Below are 18,186 nucleotides of genomic sequence, written 5' to 3'. Positions count from 1 at the left end.
AAAATATTATATTAAGATAGCCATAATCTATAATACATTATAAAAGTTTGGTCTTATTTGGTTTACATTGGTCTTACTTGGTCCACTTTAGTTTTATTGGGGCTTACTAATTTTTTGTTGATTAGATTCTAAAAAGAAAAAAAAGAAAAGAAAAGAAAAGAAAAAAGAGTACTGTATAGTATTATTGTTATCCTAAAGTGAAATATACAACTAAATAACAAAATATTACTATACTTAAATTAAAAAACACTTTCTTCTAGAAAAAAAAAAAACTTATAACAAAAAATAAAAAAAGCAAGACGTTAATAAAGATAATTTTTTTTTTTGAAAACATAAAAGATAATTTATATAATCATATACATGTATTTTTCATCATAAAAACAAAAATCAGGGAAAGAAAGATGGGCATCTCATATCGTTGGGAAGGGATCATGAAAGACTATATATAGTTTATTTACACTGACTCATATCATCATCATCGCCATTGAACCCCCTGCACAGCATTCATCTTTCTTTCACACCCAGACACAGACACAGTGAGAAAGTTAAAAAAAAAAAAAAAAAAGAAGAAGAAGAAGAAGGAAATGGAGAAAGCATCGGAAATGGTGCCATTTCCGTTGCTTCCAACACCGATCGAATCGAATTACAGAGCTTGCACCATTCCCTACAGGTTTCCTTCCGACAATCCTCGCAAGCCCACTCCTACGGAGATCGCCTGGATCGACCTCTTCCTCAATTCCGTTCCCTCCTTCAAGTTAACTTTACTACCTTTCCTCTCCTTTTTCATAAAGATTTGAGCTTTATCAAATATGGGTTGTCTTTCTTTTGGTGTTTCAATTCCAAAGTTCTATGCTTTTTTGAATTTGAAGTAGCTATATTAAGATGTTTGTTTTGGTTAGCTTAAAAAAATTGTGAAAGTTTTGAGCTTTATCTGATTTGGGTTATCCTTCTTTAGGAATTCCAATTCCAAAGTTTGATGCTTTAATACCAATATATTTGTTTACCTTGATTAATTATCTGTTGTCCCAAAGCACAAGTTGAATCATTTAAGCTGTTTGGAAATAGTGAATTTAATCATTGTTCTAACAATGTTAATAATAGGTTAGAAGGTTTTATGTGCTCATGTTTTTAATACAATGTTGTTCCAGGAAACGAGCAGAGAGTGATCCTACAGTTCCTGATGCAGCCGTTAGAGCTGAAAAATTTGCTCAGAGGTACTAAGTTTTGAGCTTTATCTGATTTGGGTTATCCTTCTTTAGGAATTCCAATTCCAAAGTTTGATGCTTTAATACCAATATATTTGTTTACCTTGATTAATTATCTGTTGTCCCAAAGCACAAGTTGAATCATTTAAGCTGTTTGGAAATAGTGAATTTAATCATTGTTCTAACAATGTTAATAATAGGTTAGAAGGTTTTATGTGCTCATGTTTTTAATACAATGTTGTTCCAGGAAACGAGCAGAGAGTGATCCTACAGTTCCTGATGCAGCCGTTAGAGCTGAAAAATTTGCTCAGAGGTACCTTTTTCTTTGTGGGTTTACATTTGTTACACCTGATTTTTATAAACTTATTTAGGGACCTCAATCCTGTGCTAATCCTATCTTATGCATCTATAGTTGAATTATACGCGTGTGTGTGTGTGTGTGTGTGTGTGTGTCATTTGGTCTTATTGCTGTAAGTTGTAAATGAGAAACTATGATGCAACGGGGTTGTTAGTAGACTGAAACTTACCATAATTATTCTGTGTGTTTCTGTATATGTTTGTGTATTGCCTGTATGTTATACCCCCAAGGCACACATTACCTTCTCCTGACATTTATTGTGCATTATGTCTAACTCTGTTTGCATTCTCTGTTTTTGCATCTTTTATGGAAGGTATTTTGAAATACTTGAGGACTTCAAGAAAGATCCTGAAAGTCATGGTGGGCCACCTGATTGCATTGTAAGCCAAATCATAAAAGAATCATCTACAACGCTTCTATCATCATTTTCATTTTTTTAGCTGAAACATGTGATCTCTTATTCTCATTTTCCATGGAGAGACTGATTTTTCCTGTTACCCTTTTTTTTTCCTTGTGTTCTTTTGTGGGACATTTTTAGCTTCTCTGCAGAATTCGTGAGCAAATCCTTAGAGAATTGGGATTCAGGGATATATTCAAGAAAGTCAAGGTAAATGTTAACTTTGTATGTTGTCTGGTGTCAATTTTTTAGTCCATTTTACTCATAAAGCTCCCTCTCTCTCTCTCTCTCTCTCTCTCTCTCTCTCTCTCTTTCTTTGTGGAAAATTCAAAGGAAGAAGAGAATGCAAAGGCTATATCCCTATTTGCGGATGTGGTTCTTCTTAATGATGCCATTGAAGATGGAGGAAAGCGCGTAGAGAATTTGGTCAGAGGAATATTTGCAGGAAACATATTTGATCTTGGCTCTGCACAGGTAAGTAGTCTTTTATCAGAAAGCTCAACAATTTTAGATCTTATCATTCTATACCTAAGAGATATATATATAAACTTGTAAAATTCTCAACAAAACCAGACCTTAAATACCAACTAGTTGGGTTTTGGGGCATGAATCATTTGATTTGCTATGTATATCTCTTTAGGGTTACTTATAAAATAAATTAAAAAAGCGTATCTCTTTGGGGTTATATTCTCCATTTAAGCATAGGTATCACATAAGTTTGCTCATTGTATCAATACCCTTAAGTTGAATCTAGTTACTTGGCTTTGTAAGAAATTATTTTCTGTTTCACTATTGTTTTCTTTTTTATTGGTAAGTTATACATGCACCCAGAGGTCTAGAACCTACAACCTCACCCTCCACCTTGCTCTTACAAGTGAAGGATGTATCATTTGAGCTTGAGTTCATTGGCTTGTTCTTCGCCATTGCCATGTATTTTAAATTTAAGTCCCTCACCTATGGTCAAAGTAATGGATGTTATCATAGATCCTTTCTCATGGTTTCTAGAATGGGGTAATTTTTAAAATGCAGTAATATGTTAATGATGTTCTGTAGTATTAGCTTAACAATTTTTTGTTTCTTACTTCTTGAAGCTTGCAGAGATTTTCTCAAAGGATGGAATGTCCTTTTTAGCTAGTTGTCAAAACCTTGTCCCTCGACCTTGGGTTATTGATGATTTGGACACTTTCAAATTGAAATGGAGCAAGAAATCTTGGAAAAAGGCAGGTTTTATGTTTAGTTTTATTTACCCATCATTGTTCTCTATGTTGAAATTATTATTTGTGCTTATCCTACACTAACCAGCTCCTTTGGTTGTCATGACAGGCTATCATTTTTGTTGATAACTCAGGTGCAGATATCATTTTAGGGATTTTGCCATTTGCAAGAGAATTACTCCGACGTGGGACTCAGGTTTGTTTTCAGTTTTTGAAATGTTCTATGCTATGCATCTGAGTCTTTAGTGTTAAAATTTGTCATTGAATAAAAATGTGTATGCTCTGTCTTAAAATTTGAAGTTCTGCTGTTTAAAGTTGTCACAAATCTTAGTAAAGAATGGCCTATGTAGTATCTCCAAACAATGACATTCATGTGTCTAGGGTACTTGGTATGACCAAAAGAGTAGATACTTTTCAAGACTAGAATGCCTCTTTTCCATGCTTGCATAAACCAAATGTCCATTGCCTCTGTTTCCTTTTAACTTGTTTTAGCTAGCTGGTTTTTTGGATGTTATCATCTAGTGGTTCTTCAAAAGCTGAAGCAGCTCCCACCCATTTTTTCTCGTTATCTCTTGTTGTTAAATGTAGGTTTTGCATGTGCATTTGCACCCTATTTAATGGGTTGCTGGCTGCTAAAGGCTTTGACCATTTTTAATAAGTCATGTATCGCTCACTCTTCATATGGTTGCAAAGTTCTCATTTATCTCTATGCAGGTTGTTTTGGCAGCCAATGACTTGCCTTCTATCAATGATGTAACTTACCCTGAACTAATTGAGATTATGTCAAAGGTGATAGAAAGAAAGCTTTCAGAATTGTGTTAGTTTCTCAAAATCTTGGTTGACTCTGACATTGTGAATGGCAATTTACCAGCTGAAGGATGAACATGGACAGTTAATGGGTGTTGATACTTCAAATCTTTTACTTGCCAATTCTGGTAATGATTTGCCGGTAAGAAAGTGCTATTTTCTTTTTCTTATGTGTTCTTTCACTTATTGAATGATGATATTACCACAAATGTGCAATTTTTTTTTCTTAATAAGTAAGGCATCACTATAGATGTGTGATGATAGCTCTTTTGCCTTTTTCCTTCCAGGTTATTGATCTTTCAGGAGTTTCAGAAGAGCTTGCCTACCTAGCAAGTGATGCAGACTTGGTTATCTTGGAAGGGATGGTAGGTTCTTACAAATTCAGGAGGCTGGTAGAACTGTAAAGCGTTTTATGATTGATGCTTCTTTTTTAATTTCCTGTTTTTCTTATTTATGACCTTTGACAACTTATAACCAAACCAGATCATCCAAAGGTCTTCTCATTTATCATCCAACTACATCTCTCTGCATTAAAATCATGAGTGCACATTGTTCAAATTTGCCTCCCAGCCTGCTACAAAACACTCTGAATTGTCACCTTGGCATAATTTTACAAATTCAATATGTGAACATATAGTTTCTCATATAGATTACCATGGCTTCATTCAAACTTAGTGTCTTTTGTCCTATTTGATTATTATCTTTCAATAAAAAAAAAGTCATTATAAGGAAAATAACTAAAAATGAAAACAAAGGAAGAAGAAATGATGAGCTCAAATACATGGGAAGTATAATTCCTATTGATTACAGACCTATTATTTTTTCTTTTGCTGCACGAGGTTAGGTTTAAATGAATAAAGTACTTTTTCTTCTATATGGCATACACGTACTGTAGTGCCTGAAAATTTGCTGCAAGGGTAGTTTTTCATGTTATTCATTCTACATACATCTCCTTCAGAAGACATATATTGTTCAATCATTTAGAATTTGGGGAATAAACCATGATAGATTGAACTCATATGGCGCAACTATTGATACGCTGTATCTGTGATTTGGATCTTTCTTTAGTTCTTTTAATAAAATTTCATTTCTTTTGGCAGGGGCGTGGAATAGAGACAAATCTTTATGCACAATTTAAGTGTGATTCCCTCAAGATCGGGATGGTAATGGTTTTTATTTTATTTTTATTATGTCATTGTTGCTTTTTCTGGTATATCAGTTCATTTGCTTCCTTTGCTGGACTACATTTATTTATCTAATTTCTTCTGTTTTTTCTTCCTATTTTTATATATAGGTGAAACATCCAGAGGTGGCACAGTTTCTTGGAGGACGACTTTACGACTGTGTCTTTAAATACAATGAAGTTTTGAGTTGATGATGCCAATCTTGTCTATACTGCTATCTCTATTTACTCAAGAATTAGTAATTCCATACACTAGCATTAGGTAATTCTGTCTAGAAGAATCATATCTGTTATCTTCTGAAGTTTCTTATTTTGATAAATAAACAGAAAAACTGTTTACAAGCGGCATAAATTATTTTTCTCAACACACTTCTCTCTTATCTTGTGTGTGTTTATCAGTTGGATAAAAAGTACCAGCCATTAAAGGCTCTTTGAGTGTCTTCCAGAGTTGGATGACAATTTTATTTTAATTCTGAATTTGTATTAAACTTTTAGAGAGTTTCTAGTGAAAACATTTTATTGAAGGAACATAAGGGCATACAAATAAAACTTTATCAATCTTGGAAAGGAATAAACATGGAATGAAGAAAAGTTGACATGAGAGGGGAATTAGTAGATCAGTTCTTTTTGGTAGGATATGAAGCCAGTTTGTTGATACCACAAAGCCCCTCGGGTTTTCCAGTGTTTCTCTTCATCCTTATGTACCCTTTCTCCCCCCACTTTGGTCCCCATGAATTCTTCACAATGATGTAATCTGATCCCTTCAAGGAACCATATCCAACCGCTGTTACTCCATGATCTAGCTCAGTTCCACAATTGCCATTGAATATTCCCTGCCAAGCCAACAAAACCATGCATAACTCTCTTTTTTCTTAATTAGAAAACTATGCATAATTAGAGAAAATAAGTTGTAGGTTTTAGTTAGCTTAGCTGGTAAAGTTTTTTATGGTTATATAAGAGATATGGAGTTCAATTCCTGTCTACACCAAAAATCGATTGGTGTTTTGGTCTGATAATGAAGAACTATTATCAGCAGCCGACGCCATAGGTTGAAACTTTCTAAAAAGGAAGAAGCTATAGGAGTAGAAATGTGTATGAATGGTAGAAATGTGTATGAATGTGCGTTGATGAGATGATATATATGTTAGAGTGATATTAAAATTTTTACTATTTAAATTATATAAATAGATGTGTCATCATTAAAAAAAAAAGTAATTTAGATATTAATTTATTATGTTATTGAAGTGGATTTTTTTTTTTGGAGAAAGTTTTAATTTGTGGTGTCCGCTTTTGATGATAGCTCTTCATCATTAGACTAAGATACCAATTAATTTTTTGTGTAGGCAGGGGATTGAATCTTAGATTTCTTATACAATCATTAGAAATTTTACTAGTTGAGTTAACTGAAACTCACGAAAAATTGCATTCATTTTCACGGTTTTAACATTTTCCTATATATTATATCATATTAATTACCCCACTATAAAATTGAAAGTCTCGACCAGAGGCATCAATAGCTACGCTCAGAGGTTGATGAGCCAATGCCTTCAAAAGACTTTCTTCATCATTTTGTGGCACATCTTGATAACCACTAATTTTCACAATCTCAATTTCTTCCTGGAGACAAATAAACAAGTGTAATTAATAATTCTATTATAAAATTTTTCTGACAACTGAATTTGGTATAGAGCATATTATGCCAATGTAATTTACCTTCTGCTCTTCACAAGTTCCTTCCTCCATTAAATATGGATAGTCTTCCTCCTTATGCAGTCCACCACTGGAAACAATGAATTCAAATGCATAATCCATCAGACCCCCATTGCAGCCATTATTGAAAGTTCTATCACAATCAATCAGCTCTTGCTCAGACAATGAACTTAAATTTCCAGTGACTATCTGGTTTATGCCCTCAACAGCAGCGACAGTAGAAAATGCCCAACAACTACCTGCATGTTCATCGTAATCATCATCTATACTCACCATATGGTCAACAAGAAAAAAACACTATTCATGGATACATGCATGGATGCGTACGTATCCATGTAATATGTACATTAACATACATTAAAAAAATAGATGACTCATGTATCCGATGCATGAGAGATGTATTGCAAAGAGAGAGAGAGAGAGAGTTACATACCACATGAACCTTGGTTCTTGACTGGAGTAACAGCTCCATTCTTTCTCCAATCCACAGACTTGGGCAAATCTACCACATCTCTATAACTAAAATCTCTGGAGGACCCACCTCTTCTGGGGAAAGCAGGTTTCAATCCTAAATATTTATTCTTAAACTCCTCATGGCTCATGTCTGCAAACTCATTCAACCCAAGCCAGTAGCTACTAATCTCCTTATTTCTCTCATCAATGTGCTTCAAGTTGTCTTTGAATATCTCAAACCTATGCAACTTCTCTTCAATGCTCCTGTAAGTTTTGCCATGTTTTGACACCCATGATTCAAACAGCTCTAAGATTTTATCCAAGCAAGTCAAGTGCTCCGGTGAATAACCCACAATCGAAAAATCGTGAGCCAGAGCAAAACATGCAAAGAGAGAAACAGAAAAGGCTAGAAGGGAGATCTTAGAATATGAAGAGAGAGCCATTGGAGCTTAAGAATTCAAAGGTAAGAGGAATAGAAGAGTGAATGTGAGGAAGGAGATGTGTAAGTTATTTATAGTCATGATTTCATGGTTTGCTTTCAAGTGAAGCAGTAAATTATATTTGTTTTATCTAGCATACGGAGTCTTTACGGTTGGTTCTTTTGGCAGGCTTTTGGTTCAAGCATATTAATTTGGTAAGCATAGACAGGCATAGAAAGTACAACTTATGTATAATTAGTTGGGTGCTGTACTCTACGTTTCCAATTCAATTCAACTATAACCAATGAATTACACAGTTGAATGTAATTCTCCACAAATAAGGTAACACTATTTTGCTATATTTGGTCGACAGAATTATGTATTTGAATTCAATGGGAAACCCACCTATATTACCTAAGAATTGTATCTAAACTTTTTATAAAAACAAGTAAATTATAATATGTTCTCTTGTTTAATGTCTCTGAACAAAGCAATCTTCCCATTTTAAATCACTATGACCATGTGTGTGATTAAAGTTGGAAGCCACGCTTTCACCTTCTAATGAGCATGGCAAGCTTGTGTGGTTGGAGGTCTATAAACACTTTTCCTAATAATTTTTGAGTGATGTGAGCAATACTAATAAAATTGATAGTAACATTTTTATAATTGTTTTACCCGAGTGTGTAGAAAAGTTTGTGGTATTTTTGATATATAGGGAACTTTGATTGCGCTACCTCCTGTATTCTGGATATGGATACATGAAGTGCATTGTCATAACTAATTTTCTTGTCCTTGTAGCTGCCATTCAAGTCTACAGAAAAGCTACTGTTCGACCAAGCCTTGCTTCAGTTACCATATATAGTTCAATATGCTGTGTTCATTGTTCAACTTCCTTTCCCTCACTTTGCCCATAAATTTGAGACTAATTAAAAAAATATGCATTCACCTAAATAATATTTAATGTCAAACAAAGCAAAGATCCTTTTTATTAGCTTGCTAAATCCTATGTTGCTGACATGGTGCAGTAGGAGGAATCCCCTCCTGCTATAGCAAAGCTTATATGTGATCATTTTCGCAATATAATCCATTGTGTCATTGTGTATATGATCCATTGTGTCATTGTGTATATGATCCATTGACTGGCAAGTTGTCAGTCAATATTATCCATTGTGTATATGATCTTATTGATTTCCATGAATTTCTAGTGCTTTTAGTTTTCCATCTCACAGTCCTACCTTAAAATCAAATCTCGAGCATGCCACAATCAGCATGTAACCTTCAGTTTGACAAAACAAACAAAATTAAGGCCAAAGCCTCAAAATGATATAAGTAATTGATCAAAAAGGTTTTACAGGTGAAGCTTGTCAAATCCTAAACCAACACTTGAGTAAACTTGTCATTGTAATTTTACAAAAAAAAAAAAAAAAAAAAAGTCAAAGCAAACACTGGAAACCTGAATTGTTAGACTACTGATTTTGAATTAATCGTAAATGAAAACAACAGGTATACTCTGATTTCATGATTATCTGTTTAAAATTAATATAGAGGAGAGGATGCGAAGGATGTGAGCCTTTGCACTGGGAAAATTTGGGCAGAGCTGGCTATCTTTGCTTCCCAACATGATGTAGATATATAGAAGCTATTACTAACCTGGAAGCACAAGGAGAAACAAAGTAAATAAAACTATCAAGCTTTCAATGGTTATTATTTTTAAAACAAGTAATTATATAAATGCATTTCAGAACAACAGAAGAAATGACCAAGTTGTTCATAATCTGATTAAAGACTATGTAAGAAGATGAACCTTCTAAACAGAAGTTAGTTACGCTGTGTCAAGGATGAAGGAAAGTGAAAGATGAAAGTCAAAGAAAATGAAAGAAACAACTCCTAAGAAAAGCATTGCCACTGAAGTAGAGAATACAGCTGCACAACATGGGGGAGCTAATAAAAATGGGAACTTAAATCACAAGTGCAGAAAATGCTTGCATGTAACATATTCTTCTCTTGAGTAATGCAATTACAAAGAACAATTTAACGAACAATTTAACTGCATAAAGTGCTGGATAGTGGACATTTAAATTTTTTTTATAAGTGTTATTAAATTTTCAATAATAATGTTAATCTAAGATCAATAAAGCCAACTTCTTTGACCTAAGCCTTCACCAAGAACAAAAACAACCCAAAATAACCCAAAAGGCCAGAATTAGGTTCTAATAGAGCATGAAGACAAACATTGATTTTTAAGTGCCAGAAAAGGCCATGGGTAAATTTTTACATTCCAGTATATTCACGAATTCTACCATCAATGAAGGATGGCAGATGCATTTTCCCCTTTCTGAGCCTAACAATCACTGGCAATTGTAGGTTCCACTTCCCAGACATCATATAAATTCACGTAAATGCCTTTTTGTTGATGTCTCACACAATTCAGAGTCATATTTCCATGTCTTACCTTCACAATATTGTCAGCATACTTCATTACCATAGTCACCAAAATTCCGCTGCACATGAAACAATTTAAGCAGAGTGTATTACAGGAGAGTAGGAAAGGTGACAAAGACAAATGAAGATAATTTTTTAAGGAAAAAGATATTTTGCACATATTTTAGTATCATATAAATATTACATACTTGAGATGGTGTGTGCGCGCGTGTACCCACTAGTGAGAGAGAGAGAGAGAGAGAGCAATCAGTTGTTCTAAAGGATGAAAGCCTAAGCATGACAGAGAAACAAGTTGCTAAGGAAGTAAGAATCACAAAAGAGAACATTATTATGTACATATAGGAGGCCCATGTAACATATTTGGTACTTCTGTTTTATCTCTGTAAAATTCATATATTATAGTAGAATTGAGCTCCTACTTTTTGCCTCTTAATCTTCAGATTGAGTGAAGCCACGACTTAATACGTTTTTGGGACGAATGCAAAGGGCAAACCAAGAAGCACAAAGTAGCATTTCAATCGATCTATAGGCAATTGGATTTTCAAGATAGCCTAAAAAGATTTTTATTTATTTATTGACATTTGATAGAAAACTCTCTATCTTGACCAAGATAATAGCATGTGACAATCTTTAAAATCATAAAAGCCTAACCATGCACCCTTCTAACGTGCTGAAATATCAATATATAATGTCTCCCAACTTTTATATTATTACCAAGAATCACAAATTGAAGTCGTATACAGTAACTCTAAACTTTACTAAGTCACAAGGGATCCTTATGACAGGGAGTGAGAAATTTAAGAAAAAGCAAAAGCTAAAGCAAGCTAATAATCTACACTTTATGAAGCCATGTAAAACATGTCAGATACCTTAGTGCGTGGTTGAGAATGATGAAAACTGTAAAATATGAGTATCCATAGAAGAATCCCTTGAACAAAAGAAACTATAACGTCTAAAGTAAAACTTCTTGAATTCTAATCAGAAAGGAAGAATATTCCACTTCTAAGGCAGTAAAGAATCTTTTTAATAATGCCTTCCAAGTGGAAAATGGTTTTAAGAGGAGAATCAGAAACAGAGAGGAAAGCTAGAATTACTTGTTCCCCACTGAATCAGAATATTGGATATAGACAGCATTGAAGATCACTCTAAAGAAATATAACCAGAAGTTTTGCACATTTATGTTTCTCAAAGGTCTCTTTTTCATTATAGACTGCAAAAAATCATAAGCAAGTTAATTAACGGAAATGGTTTTCTAGATCACTCTAATGAGAGTATTCACTTTTTTTTAACTTGATGAATCACTAAATAACCTCAATCAGTCTGCGTTACAAAATCCAACAATTAACCAAATTCAACCCAATCATTGATTATGTTGGGTTAAGATTCAAACACTAAATGACACACATGAACTGTAGTTCTTAAGAACTAGACTGCAAATTGTGTACTTAAAAATTCACCTCAGTGTACACTCCTGCTAAACCACTTAAGAGTGCCATGATTTGCAAAGAAATCAGCTCCCGTTATGATAACAAGAATCTTAAGCTATAATAGGTTTTCCTCGGGTTTTTATATTTTCTTCATTGCTGTATTAAGAGTGTCTAAAATTTTGGTTAACTCACAATGGCCATCACTGATGTCACAGAAGTTACAAGAAAACAAACACGTTACTTTCCGAATAGAAAATTAAACTAAACACGTTAACTTCTGAATGAAAACCTCGAATTCATGAAGAGTTTATTAAATCCACAAGGTGATAGGGTTTTGGAATCCACCAGAGAGAAATAGACAAAGTTTGTTTTTTTATAAATCTGAAAATTGAATTGTGAAAGTTCAAATAGTGTTGAAAACACTATGAACAATTAGACCCCAAACAACAAATAACCAATTCAAGCTTTATATCAAACAATGTATGTGCGGAAAAAGATAATAAACTTAAAACAGAATTGATAAATAATCTAAACCATAAATAATCACAATCACAGCAGTAATTAAATGGTAAAGATAAAGAGAAGAGAGATGCAAATACAAGGACAACACACGATGTGTTATCGAAGAGGAAATCGAAGCCCTCAGTGTAAAACCTCTCTGCCACCCTTCAAGCGGTTAATAATTGTAGACACCTCATTTTACAACTTGCATTTAACCAACCCGTAGATCTTCAAATTTGTGATACAAAACAAATCTTGATGTTCTAACGATCATAATGGTATGTCATGGGTTTTGATCGGATCACCTGATCAAAAGTTATCATACAAACAATTTTCAATGATCATGGTTCACTTACACGATGGGCCTGATCACGTCCTATTTTAAACGCTTAATTTTGATTGGTTCTCACAAGAATTAATTTAAAATCAATTAAGTGTAATTTTTGATTGGATTTCGTTTTATTTCATTTAAAAATATATATATATATATATATATATGTTTTTATGGCAAACATTAAAGTAATGGCATGTTCATCCAAGAAATCAATGTAAGCAAAGAATCCCTAGCCTAGACATGTTTATCTAAGCATGTGAGAAAAAGAAAACAATTTTATCATGTTATTTGTAATCAACATAATTGCAGAGAGAACCAAATAAAAATAAAAACATTTGAGCATATTTGATCGTCCAAACCATTATGAAGAGAAGTAAAGGAAAATCCCTAGACATGTTTATCTAGAGAGACTCAAAATACTTAGACATGTTCATTCAAGCATTTTTTAAAAAGGTAAACAATTACCTAGACATGTTCATCTAAGTGTTGAAGAGAAAGTTGTGTTTTTAGCCTAGAAGTGCTCATCTAAGCATTCAAGAGAAAAATTGTGTGCTAGCATAGAAGTGTCCATCTAAGCATGTAAAAGAATAACAATGAGACATATAGGCATATTCATCCAAGCTTACCATAAAAGAAACAAATAATGACTCGTTAAACACTTATTCAAGCATGTGTAGAAAGTAAGAATATAATTAAATACTTACCAGCATAGAACATTAAAAAAGAGGGGAAGTGATCACTTAAAGGGCTAGGGAGAAAGCAANGATGAACATGCCATTACTTTAATGTTTTCTTTACATTAAAATTGTTATCTAACAAGTTTCATTTTTTGTGTTTTTTTTTTATGTTTGATTCTTTTAGCACATATTTGTTTACAATTTCTACAAATTACCATGTTTATATGACATATTGTTTGTATTTGTTTGACATGACATGACATTGGCCACCTTAACCTAGGAGACCGGTTTTACCGGGCGAGATGGGTGCTTAATCCCTTCCCATCTCGTAAATTAGCCTCCGAACCAAGATCAAGGGTTATAGACTATGCTCTTGTAATTTTACATTTTTTAGATTGTAACTAGGGAATAAAACAATGTAATTTACTTTTTTAGATTGTATCTAGGACAAAAAAAAGCATTGTAAATTTTTGTTACAAATTTGATGTAAATTGCAATATACATTAATACAAAAGAAGTATTATTTTTTATTAGAGGTTTTCTTATTTTCCCTTTTAAATTAAATAAGTGGCGACTCCATGTAAAACCCTCGATCTAAGGGGGGAAGACATTTTACAATAATCCACTAGAAAATGTAGTTGGGATACATGAACAGTAATAGACCCTTCAAGTCTAATTTACCCAAGTACCTAAGCCCTCCAATTCTTGCTTCAACGAGGTTGCGTCGAACTTTTTTCTTTTCTAGCTTATCGGATTTCGCTATAAACCATAGCATCAACTAATAATCATTGGTCCTTTCCAAACTGCTTCATTTAGTACTAAAAGAACCTTCTCACAGATGAGGGTATGGTGAGAAAATGATTTGGTCAAGAACCTCTCAAGGATGTATCAATGGAGAGGAACAGAGTAGAGGAATTTGAAGAGTCTCTTTGTAAAGATTGTGGATGAAACAATCTTGTTTTTCTCTAGGGTTTTTCTCTCAAAATTCTCTCTAGATGCTCTCTACATTTCGTGGGTTTAAGGGGTATTTATACTAGGGTGAGAATGGAATGCGAAGAGTTAGTTTTTCCTAAATAGGGTGGTCTGGTGACTTGACCTCGCGACTGGGTTGAGTCACGAGTTCAAGCCGCGAGCTAACGGCCTAGCTAGCCTGGGACTTTTGTCCTGTAGTGCAATAGCTGGCGTGACTCTTCAGCTTCTGGCATGCTTGGCACGTGTGTAACTTCTGGTGACTTGCAAGCCGCGAGCCACCTGCAAGATCCAGTCGTGAGTCCATGTTTCTTTGCACAATCTTGAGCATTTTTTCACACTTTCTCACTCATTACCCTTACAAGATTCCCACATAAATACAGGGTTACTAATTGCTAAAATACAAACAAATTTGGTACGAAATAAAGCCAACAAGATGATTGATTAAATTCAACCTTACAAATTGTCCTGAAAGCTACAATATGTTTAAATAGCAAAAGAAATCCTAGGGCAGCTAGGGCAACGCCCAGAAACCTTAATCCGCGTTAATCACGTAATTGGGTGGCAAAATAGTGATTTTTGCCAAAAATAGCAAAATTAAAATAATTGTAGAAATTGAAAATACTGTCTCTAAGAGATATTCCAAAACAGACGGGATCTTATTTTAACTTTTAAATTAAAAGTTATTAAGGAAAAACAAATATTACTATAAATAGCAAAAATACTATTTTCAGGGTCTTAACAAAGGAATTTGCCTAAATTTAGGCAATGCTCGAAACTTGAGTCTAGATCAAAATGTCGTTTCCTTTCAACCTGCCAAATTTCATGTAATTCTAACACTATTGCCCTAATAGCCTCTACTAGCATCCCCTTTGATTTTACGTTGTGACTTCCGGTGCCCTTGTTGTTCTAGGAAGGTATATATTGTCTGTTCTACATCAATCACCTAACCTTGAATAAGGGTTTGAAGAATACGATCAGAATTGCCAAAACAATGTCATTTTCTGAGGCACAGACAATAAGTTGAAAGTAGACAAAAATTGAATTAAAAAAAAAAAAAAAAGATTACACAAACAGTATAGCTAGTTAGGAACGATCTTCCACTAATTCCTGCTTCTCACTTACATGGCTACATATACCAAGATATCATCACTTCATAAAAGTGAAAATTTAGTGAATAATATTTTCATTCATTAGTAGACTACATCTTGTACTGTACCATAGACGTGAAGCAAACGTCCATCAGTATTCAGTATGGACATACATCATACATGTGAGAATTCCAATGGTATCGCAAAGCTCAAAAGACAAGTAACTAAGTCCGAAACAATCCATAAATAGAAAGTGTGATCTCACTTTGTATGCTCGAAACTTGAGTCTAGATCAAAATGTCGTTTCCTTTCAACCTGCCAAATTTCATGTAATTCTAACACTATTGCCCTAATAGCCTCTACTAGCATCCCCTTTGATTTTACGTTGTGACTTCCGGTGCCTTTGTTGTTCCAGGAAGGCATATATTGTCTGTTCTACATCAATCACCTAACCTTGAATAAGGGTTTGAAGAATACGATCAGAATTGCCAAAACAATGTCATTTTCTGAGGCACAGACAATAAGTTGAAAGTAGACAAAAATTGAATTAAAAAAAAAAAAAAAAGATTACACAAACAGTATAGCTAGTTAGGAACGATCTTCCACTAATTCCTGCTTCTCACTTACATGGCTACATATACCAAGATATCATCACTTCATAAAAGTGAAAATTTAGTGAATAATATTTTCATTCATTAGTAGACTACATCTTGTACTGTACCATAGACGTGAAGCAAACGTCCATCAGTATTCAGTATGGACATACATCATACATGTGAGAATTCCAATGGTATCGCAAAGCTCAAAAGACAAGTAACTAAGTCCGAAACAATCCATAAATAGAAAGTGTGATCTCACTTTGATCTTAGCTGAGCTGTGGTGCACGCAACACATTGTAGAATGAAAGCTGCCCATTGAATCTTGCTTAACCTGAAAGAAAATATAATTGTAAAGCAATGCACAATAAAAAGGTTGCAAAGTCCTATTTGGTTTTGCTTATCTTCTTAATTTGTTTGAATTAGCCTTTTTCCTTAATCAAACTGAAGATAAGAGTTGATTTTACTCTCCATCCTCAAACACACAGCCCAAGAGTAGCTGAATTAGTACATATGTTTAAGCTTATGAATGATTTTCACATTCCCAATATGGACTTATAAACTAGACATATAAAAAGAGGAACCAATTTTGTTTGATCTCTTTCTCTTATTTGTGCCAAAATTCTTAACATTAAATCAAATGAATCATTAATTTATTATGACTCTTCCATCTTCATAGCATTTGTTAAGGGCCTTTTGCAAATATTTTCCATGATGAAATGAAAAAATCCAATGTAAATGATTGCAAGGACTTCTTGAGTATAATTCTGAACAAAACACCAGTACTGATAATACTCAGGTTCGTCAGTATTTCATAACTTTAGAAATCCACATCCCTAAAGATATAGTGCTGCAACATAAAAGCGAAGAATACACGTAATTAAATTTCAGCAAGCAAGAATATCAATGGAATTGTGACTCCCAAAAATAAAAACATGATTACCACTGAATGCTCACTTGGTGTGTAAAACACTAGTGAATGTTCAGACCCCCAATAACAAAAATACCAACATAAGCTTATACTCAAACAATAAATATGCGAAATGATAAATATAAGCTATACCCAAACAAGCAAACTACTCTAAGCCATAATTTAATCACAACACATTAGTAATTAAAAGCAAAGAGTAAGGGATAGAGAAAAGCAAATGCAAGATAACATCGGCACGTGTTATCGAAGAGGAAACCGAAGAACTCGGTGAAAAACCTCTTTGCCGCCCTCTAAGCAGTATAATAATCCACTAGAAAATCAGTTGGGATACATAAATAGTAATAGACTCTTTAAGTCTAATCTACCCGATGCATCTAAGCCTTCCAAACTTTTTGCTCCAATAGGGTGACGCCTAACCTTGTATTCTCTAGCATACCGGATCCCGCAATAAGCTCTATATTGCATCCACCATCCTTGGCATCTTCCAATACTTCCCAAGCTCCAAAAATACTCTCAACATTTTGAATGGGTATAGGTAGTGTTTGGGTACAAATCTCCTCTCAATGGGTATAACAATGGGAGAGGGAAGGAGAAGAGACTACAAAGATTTCTCTCTAAGAATGAGTAGCTCTCTCTCTAATAAGGTGGGTGTGTTGTAGAAACATTTTCTAGGGTTTTTCATTCAATAGGCTTCTTACCATTTCTGTAGGTAATGAGGGTATATATAGTATGAGTGATGAGAATATGAAAAGACACAATTTCAGTAAAACAAGGGAACATCGTGGGTCACTCACGACTGGTGCAAGTCGCGAATCCAAGTCGCGAGTTAACCTCCTGGACAGGTTGTACTGAGTTGGACGCTTGGCCTAACTGTTCACCTTCCTGCATGTGCTTCTCATGTGACTTTTAGCTATCTTGATCAAATTTTCACCACTTAATATTAAACCAATTACAAATAAATCCCACAAAAATACAAGGAAATAAATTAATGCAATTACAACTTTTTTTGTCATGGAATAAGCCAACACTAATGTTATGAGAAAAATCATAACTTAACAACCACAACCATTAGAAAATAATTGCATCGGTCAAGTAATGCAGGAATGGGGTATACAATAACTTCATTCCATGTTGTACTCAACCTAGTTCACAGGCAGAACAAGACACAATAATAAAGAGCTATGCTTGGAATAAGAATGTGAAATTAAGATAAAAACATAGTTACATAACTGGGATCAAGCATATGTGCATTTCATCCTAGATATGGTGAAATTTAATGAGTGCACCTTATTTATTACACTCCCCTCTCACGTAAGAGTGAACCCTACTTGTGGGTCCTGTAAATGAGACCCACTATTATGTGAAGTACAATAGGTGTACAAAATAATTTTCTCCTATATATGATAATTCCAACTTAATGGGAGCATTAAATCACAAGTTTTATGAAAACTTAGTATAAAAACAAACAAGGA

At 33.9% G+C, this 18,186-nt stretch overlaps 3 protein-coding genes across 4 annotated transcripts; 1 reads left to right on the top strand and 2 right to left on the bottom strand.

The window, feature by feature from the left end:
* The first annotated feature begins 381 nt into the window (after positions 1 to 381).
* Positions 382 to 5,531, top strand: LOC112002910 (damage-control phosphatase At2g17340). 2 transcript variants are annotated; one of them, XM_024035066.2, is made up of 12 exons: positions 382 to 754; positions 1,149 to 1,214; positions 1,877 to 1,943; positions 2,102 to 2,170; positions 2,294 to 2,434; positions 3,052 to 3,180; positions 3,284 to 3,370; positions 3,889 to 3,963; positions 4,046 to 4,123; positions 4,269 to 4,346; positions 5,082 to 5,144; positions 5,276 to 5,531. In XM_024035066.2, the coding sequence occupies exons 1-12, from the start codon at positions 585 to 587 to the stop codon at positions 5,354 to 5,356; spliced, it is 1,104 nt and encodes a 367-aa protein (XP_023890834.2). In that variant the 5' UTR covers positions 382 to 584; the 3' UTR covers positions 5,357 to 5,531. The 2 variants fall into 2 exon arrangements, with proteins under 2 accessions (XP_023890834.2, XP_023890842.2); XM_024035074.2 differs by lacking the exons at positions 382 to 754; positions 1,149 to 1,214 and adding an exon at positions 1,392 to 1,518.
* A 132-nt stretch (positions 5,532 to 5,663) lies between these two features.
* LOC112002930 (cysteine protease XCP1) lies at positions 5,664 to 7,840 on the bottom strand. Its single transcript, XM_024035095.2, has 4 exons — positions 7,308 to 7,840; positions 6,878 to 7,113; positions 6,641 to 6,781; positions 5,664 to 5,997 (listed from the first exon to the last, which is right to left on the bottom strand). The coding sequence occupies exons 1-4, from the start codon at positions 7,768 to 7,770 to the stop codon at positions 5,782 to 5,784; spliced, it is 1,056 nt and encodes a 351-aa protein (XP_023890863.2). The 5' UTR covers positions 7,771 to 7,840; the 3' UTR covers positions 5,664 to 5,781.
* A 1,388-nt stretch (positions 7,841 to 9,228) lies between these two features.
* Positions 9,229 to 11,816, bottom strand: LOC112002952 (CMP-sialic acid transporter 4-like). The gene is made up of 7 exons (XM_065780969.1): positions 11,808 to 11,816; positions 11,646 to 11,702; positions 11,286 to 11,398; positions 11,058 to 11,120; positions 10,199 to 10,247; positions 9,573 to 9,667; positions 9,229 to 9,396 (listed from the first exon to the last, which is right to left on the bottom strand). The coding sequence occupies exons 1-7, from the start codon at positions 11,814 to 11,816 to the stop codon at positions 9,348 to 9,350; spliced, it is 435 nt and encodes a 144-aa protein (XP_065637041.1). The 3' UTR covers positions 9,229 to 9,347.
* Positions 11,817 to 18,186: the final 6,370 nt, after the last annotated feature.

Source organism: Quercus suber, unplaced genomic scaffold (assembly GCF_002906115.3).
Source record: "Quercus suber isolate HL8 unplaced genomic scaffold, Cork oak 2.0 scaffold_252, whole genome shotgun sequence".
NCBI classification, from domain to species: Eukaryota; Viridiplantae; Streptophyta; class Magnoliopsida; order Fagales; family Fagaceae; genus Quercus; species Quercus suber.
Note: the sequence above shows the minus strand (reverse complement) of the source record. Positions and strands in the feature narration are given on the sequence as shown.

Coding starts and splice junctions, on each gene's coding strand:
- LOC112002910 (XM_024035066.2), top strand. CDS start 585: ATGGAGAAAGCATCGGAAATGGTGCCATTTCCGTTGCTTCCAACACCG. Junction 1,944..2,101: donor GTGGGCCACCTGATTGCATT/GTAAGCCAAATC, acceptor GGACATTTTTAG/CTTCTCTGCAGAATTCGTGA. Junction 4,347..5,081: donor TGGTTATCTTGGAAGGGATG/GTAGGTTCTTAC, acceptor TTCTTTTGGCAG/GGGCGTGGAATAGAGACAAA.
- LOC112002930 (XM_024035095.2), bottom strand. CDS start 7,770: ATGGCTCTCTCTTCATATTCTAAGATCTCCCTTCTAGCCTTTTCTGTT. Junction 6,782..6,877: donor GAACTTGTGAAGAGCAGAAG/GTAAATTACATT, acceptor ATTTGTCTCCAG/GAAGAAATTGAGATTGTGAA. Junction 5,998..6,640: donor ACTTTCAATTTTATAGTGGG/GTAATTAATATG, acceptor TTGGCTTGGCAG/GGAATATTCAATGGCAATTG.
- LOC112002952 (XM_065780969.1), bottom strand. Junction 10,248..11,057: donor ATTCTCAACCACGCACTAAG/GTATCTGACATG, acceptor TTTCATGTGCAG/CGGAATTTTGGTGACTATGG. Junction 9,668..10,198: donor ATGCTGACAATATTGTGAAG/GTAAGACATGGA, acceptor TGTTGTGCAGCT/GTATTCTCTACTTCAGTGGC.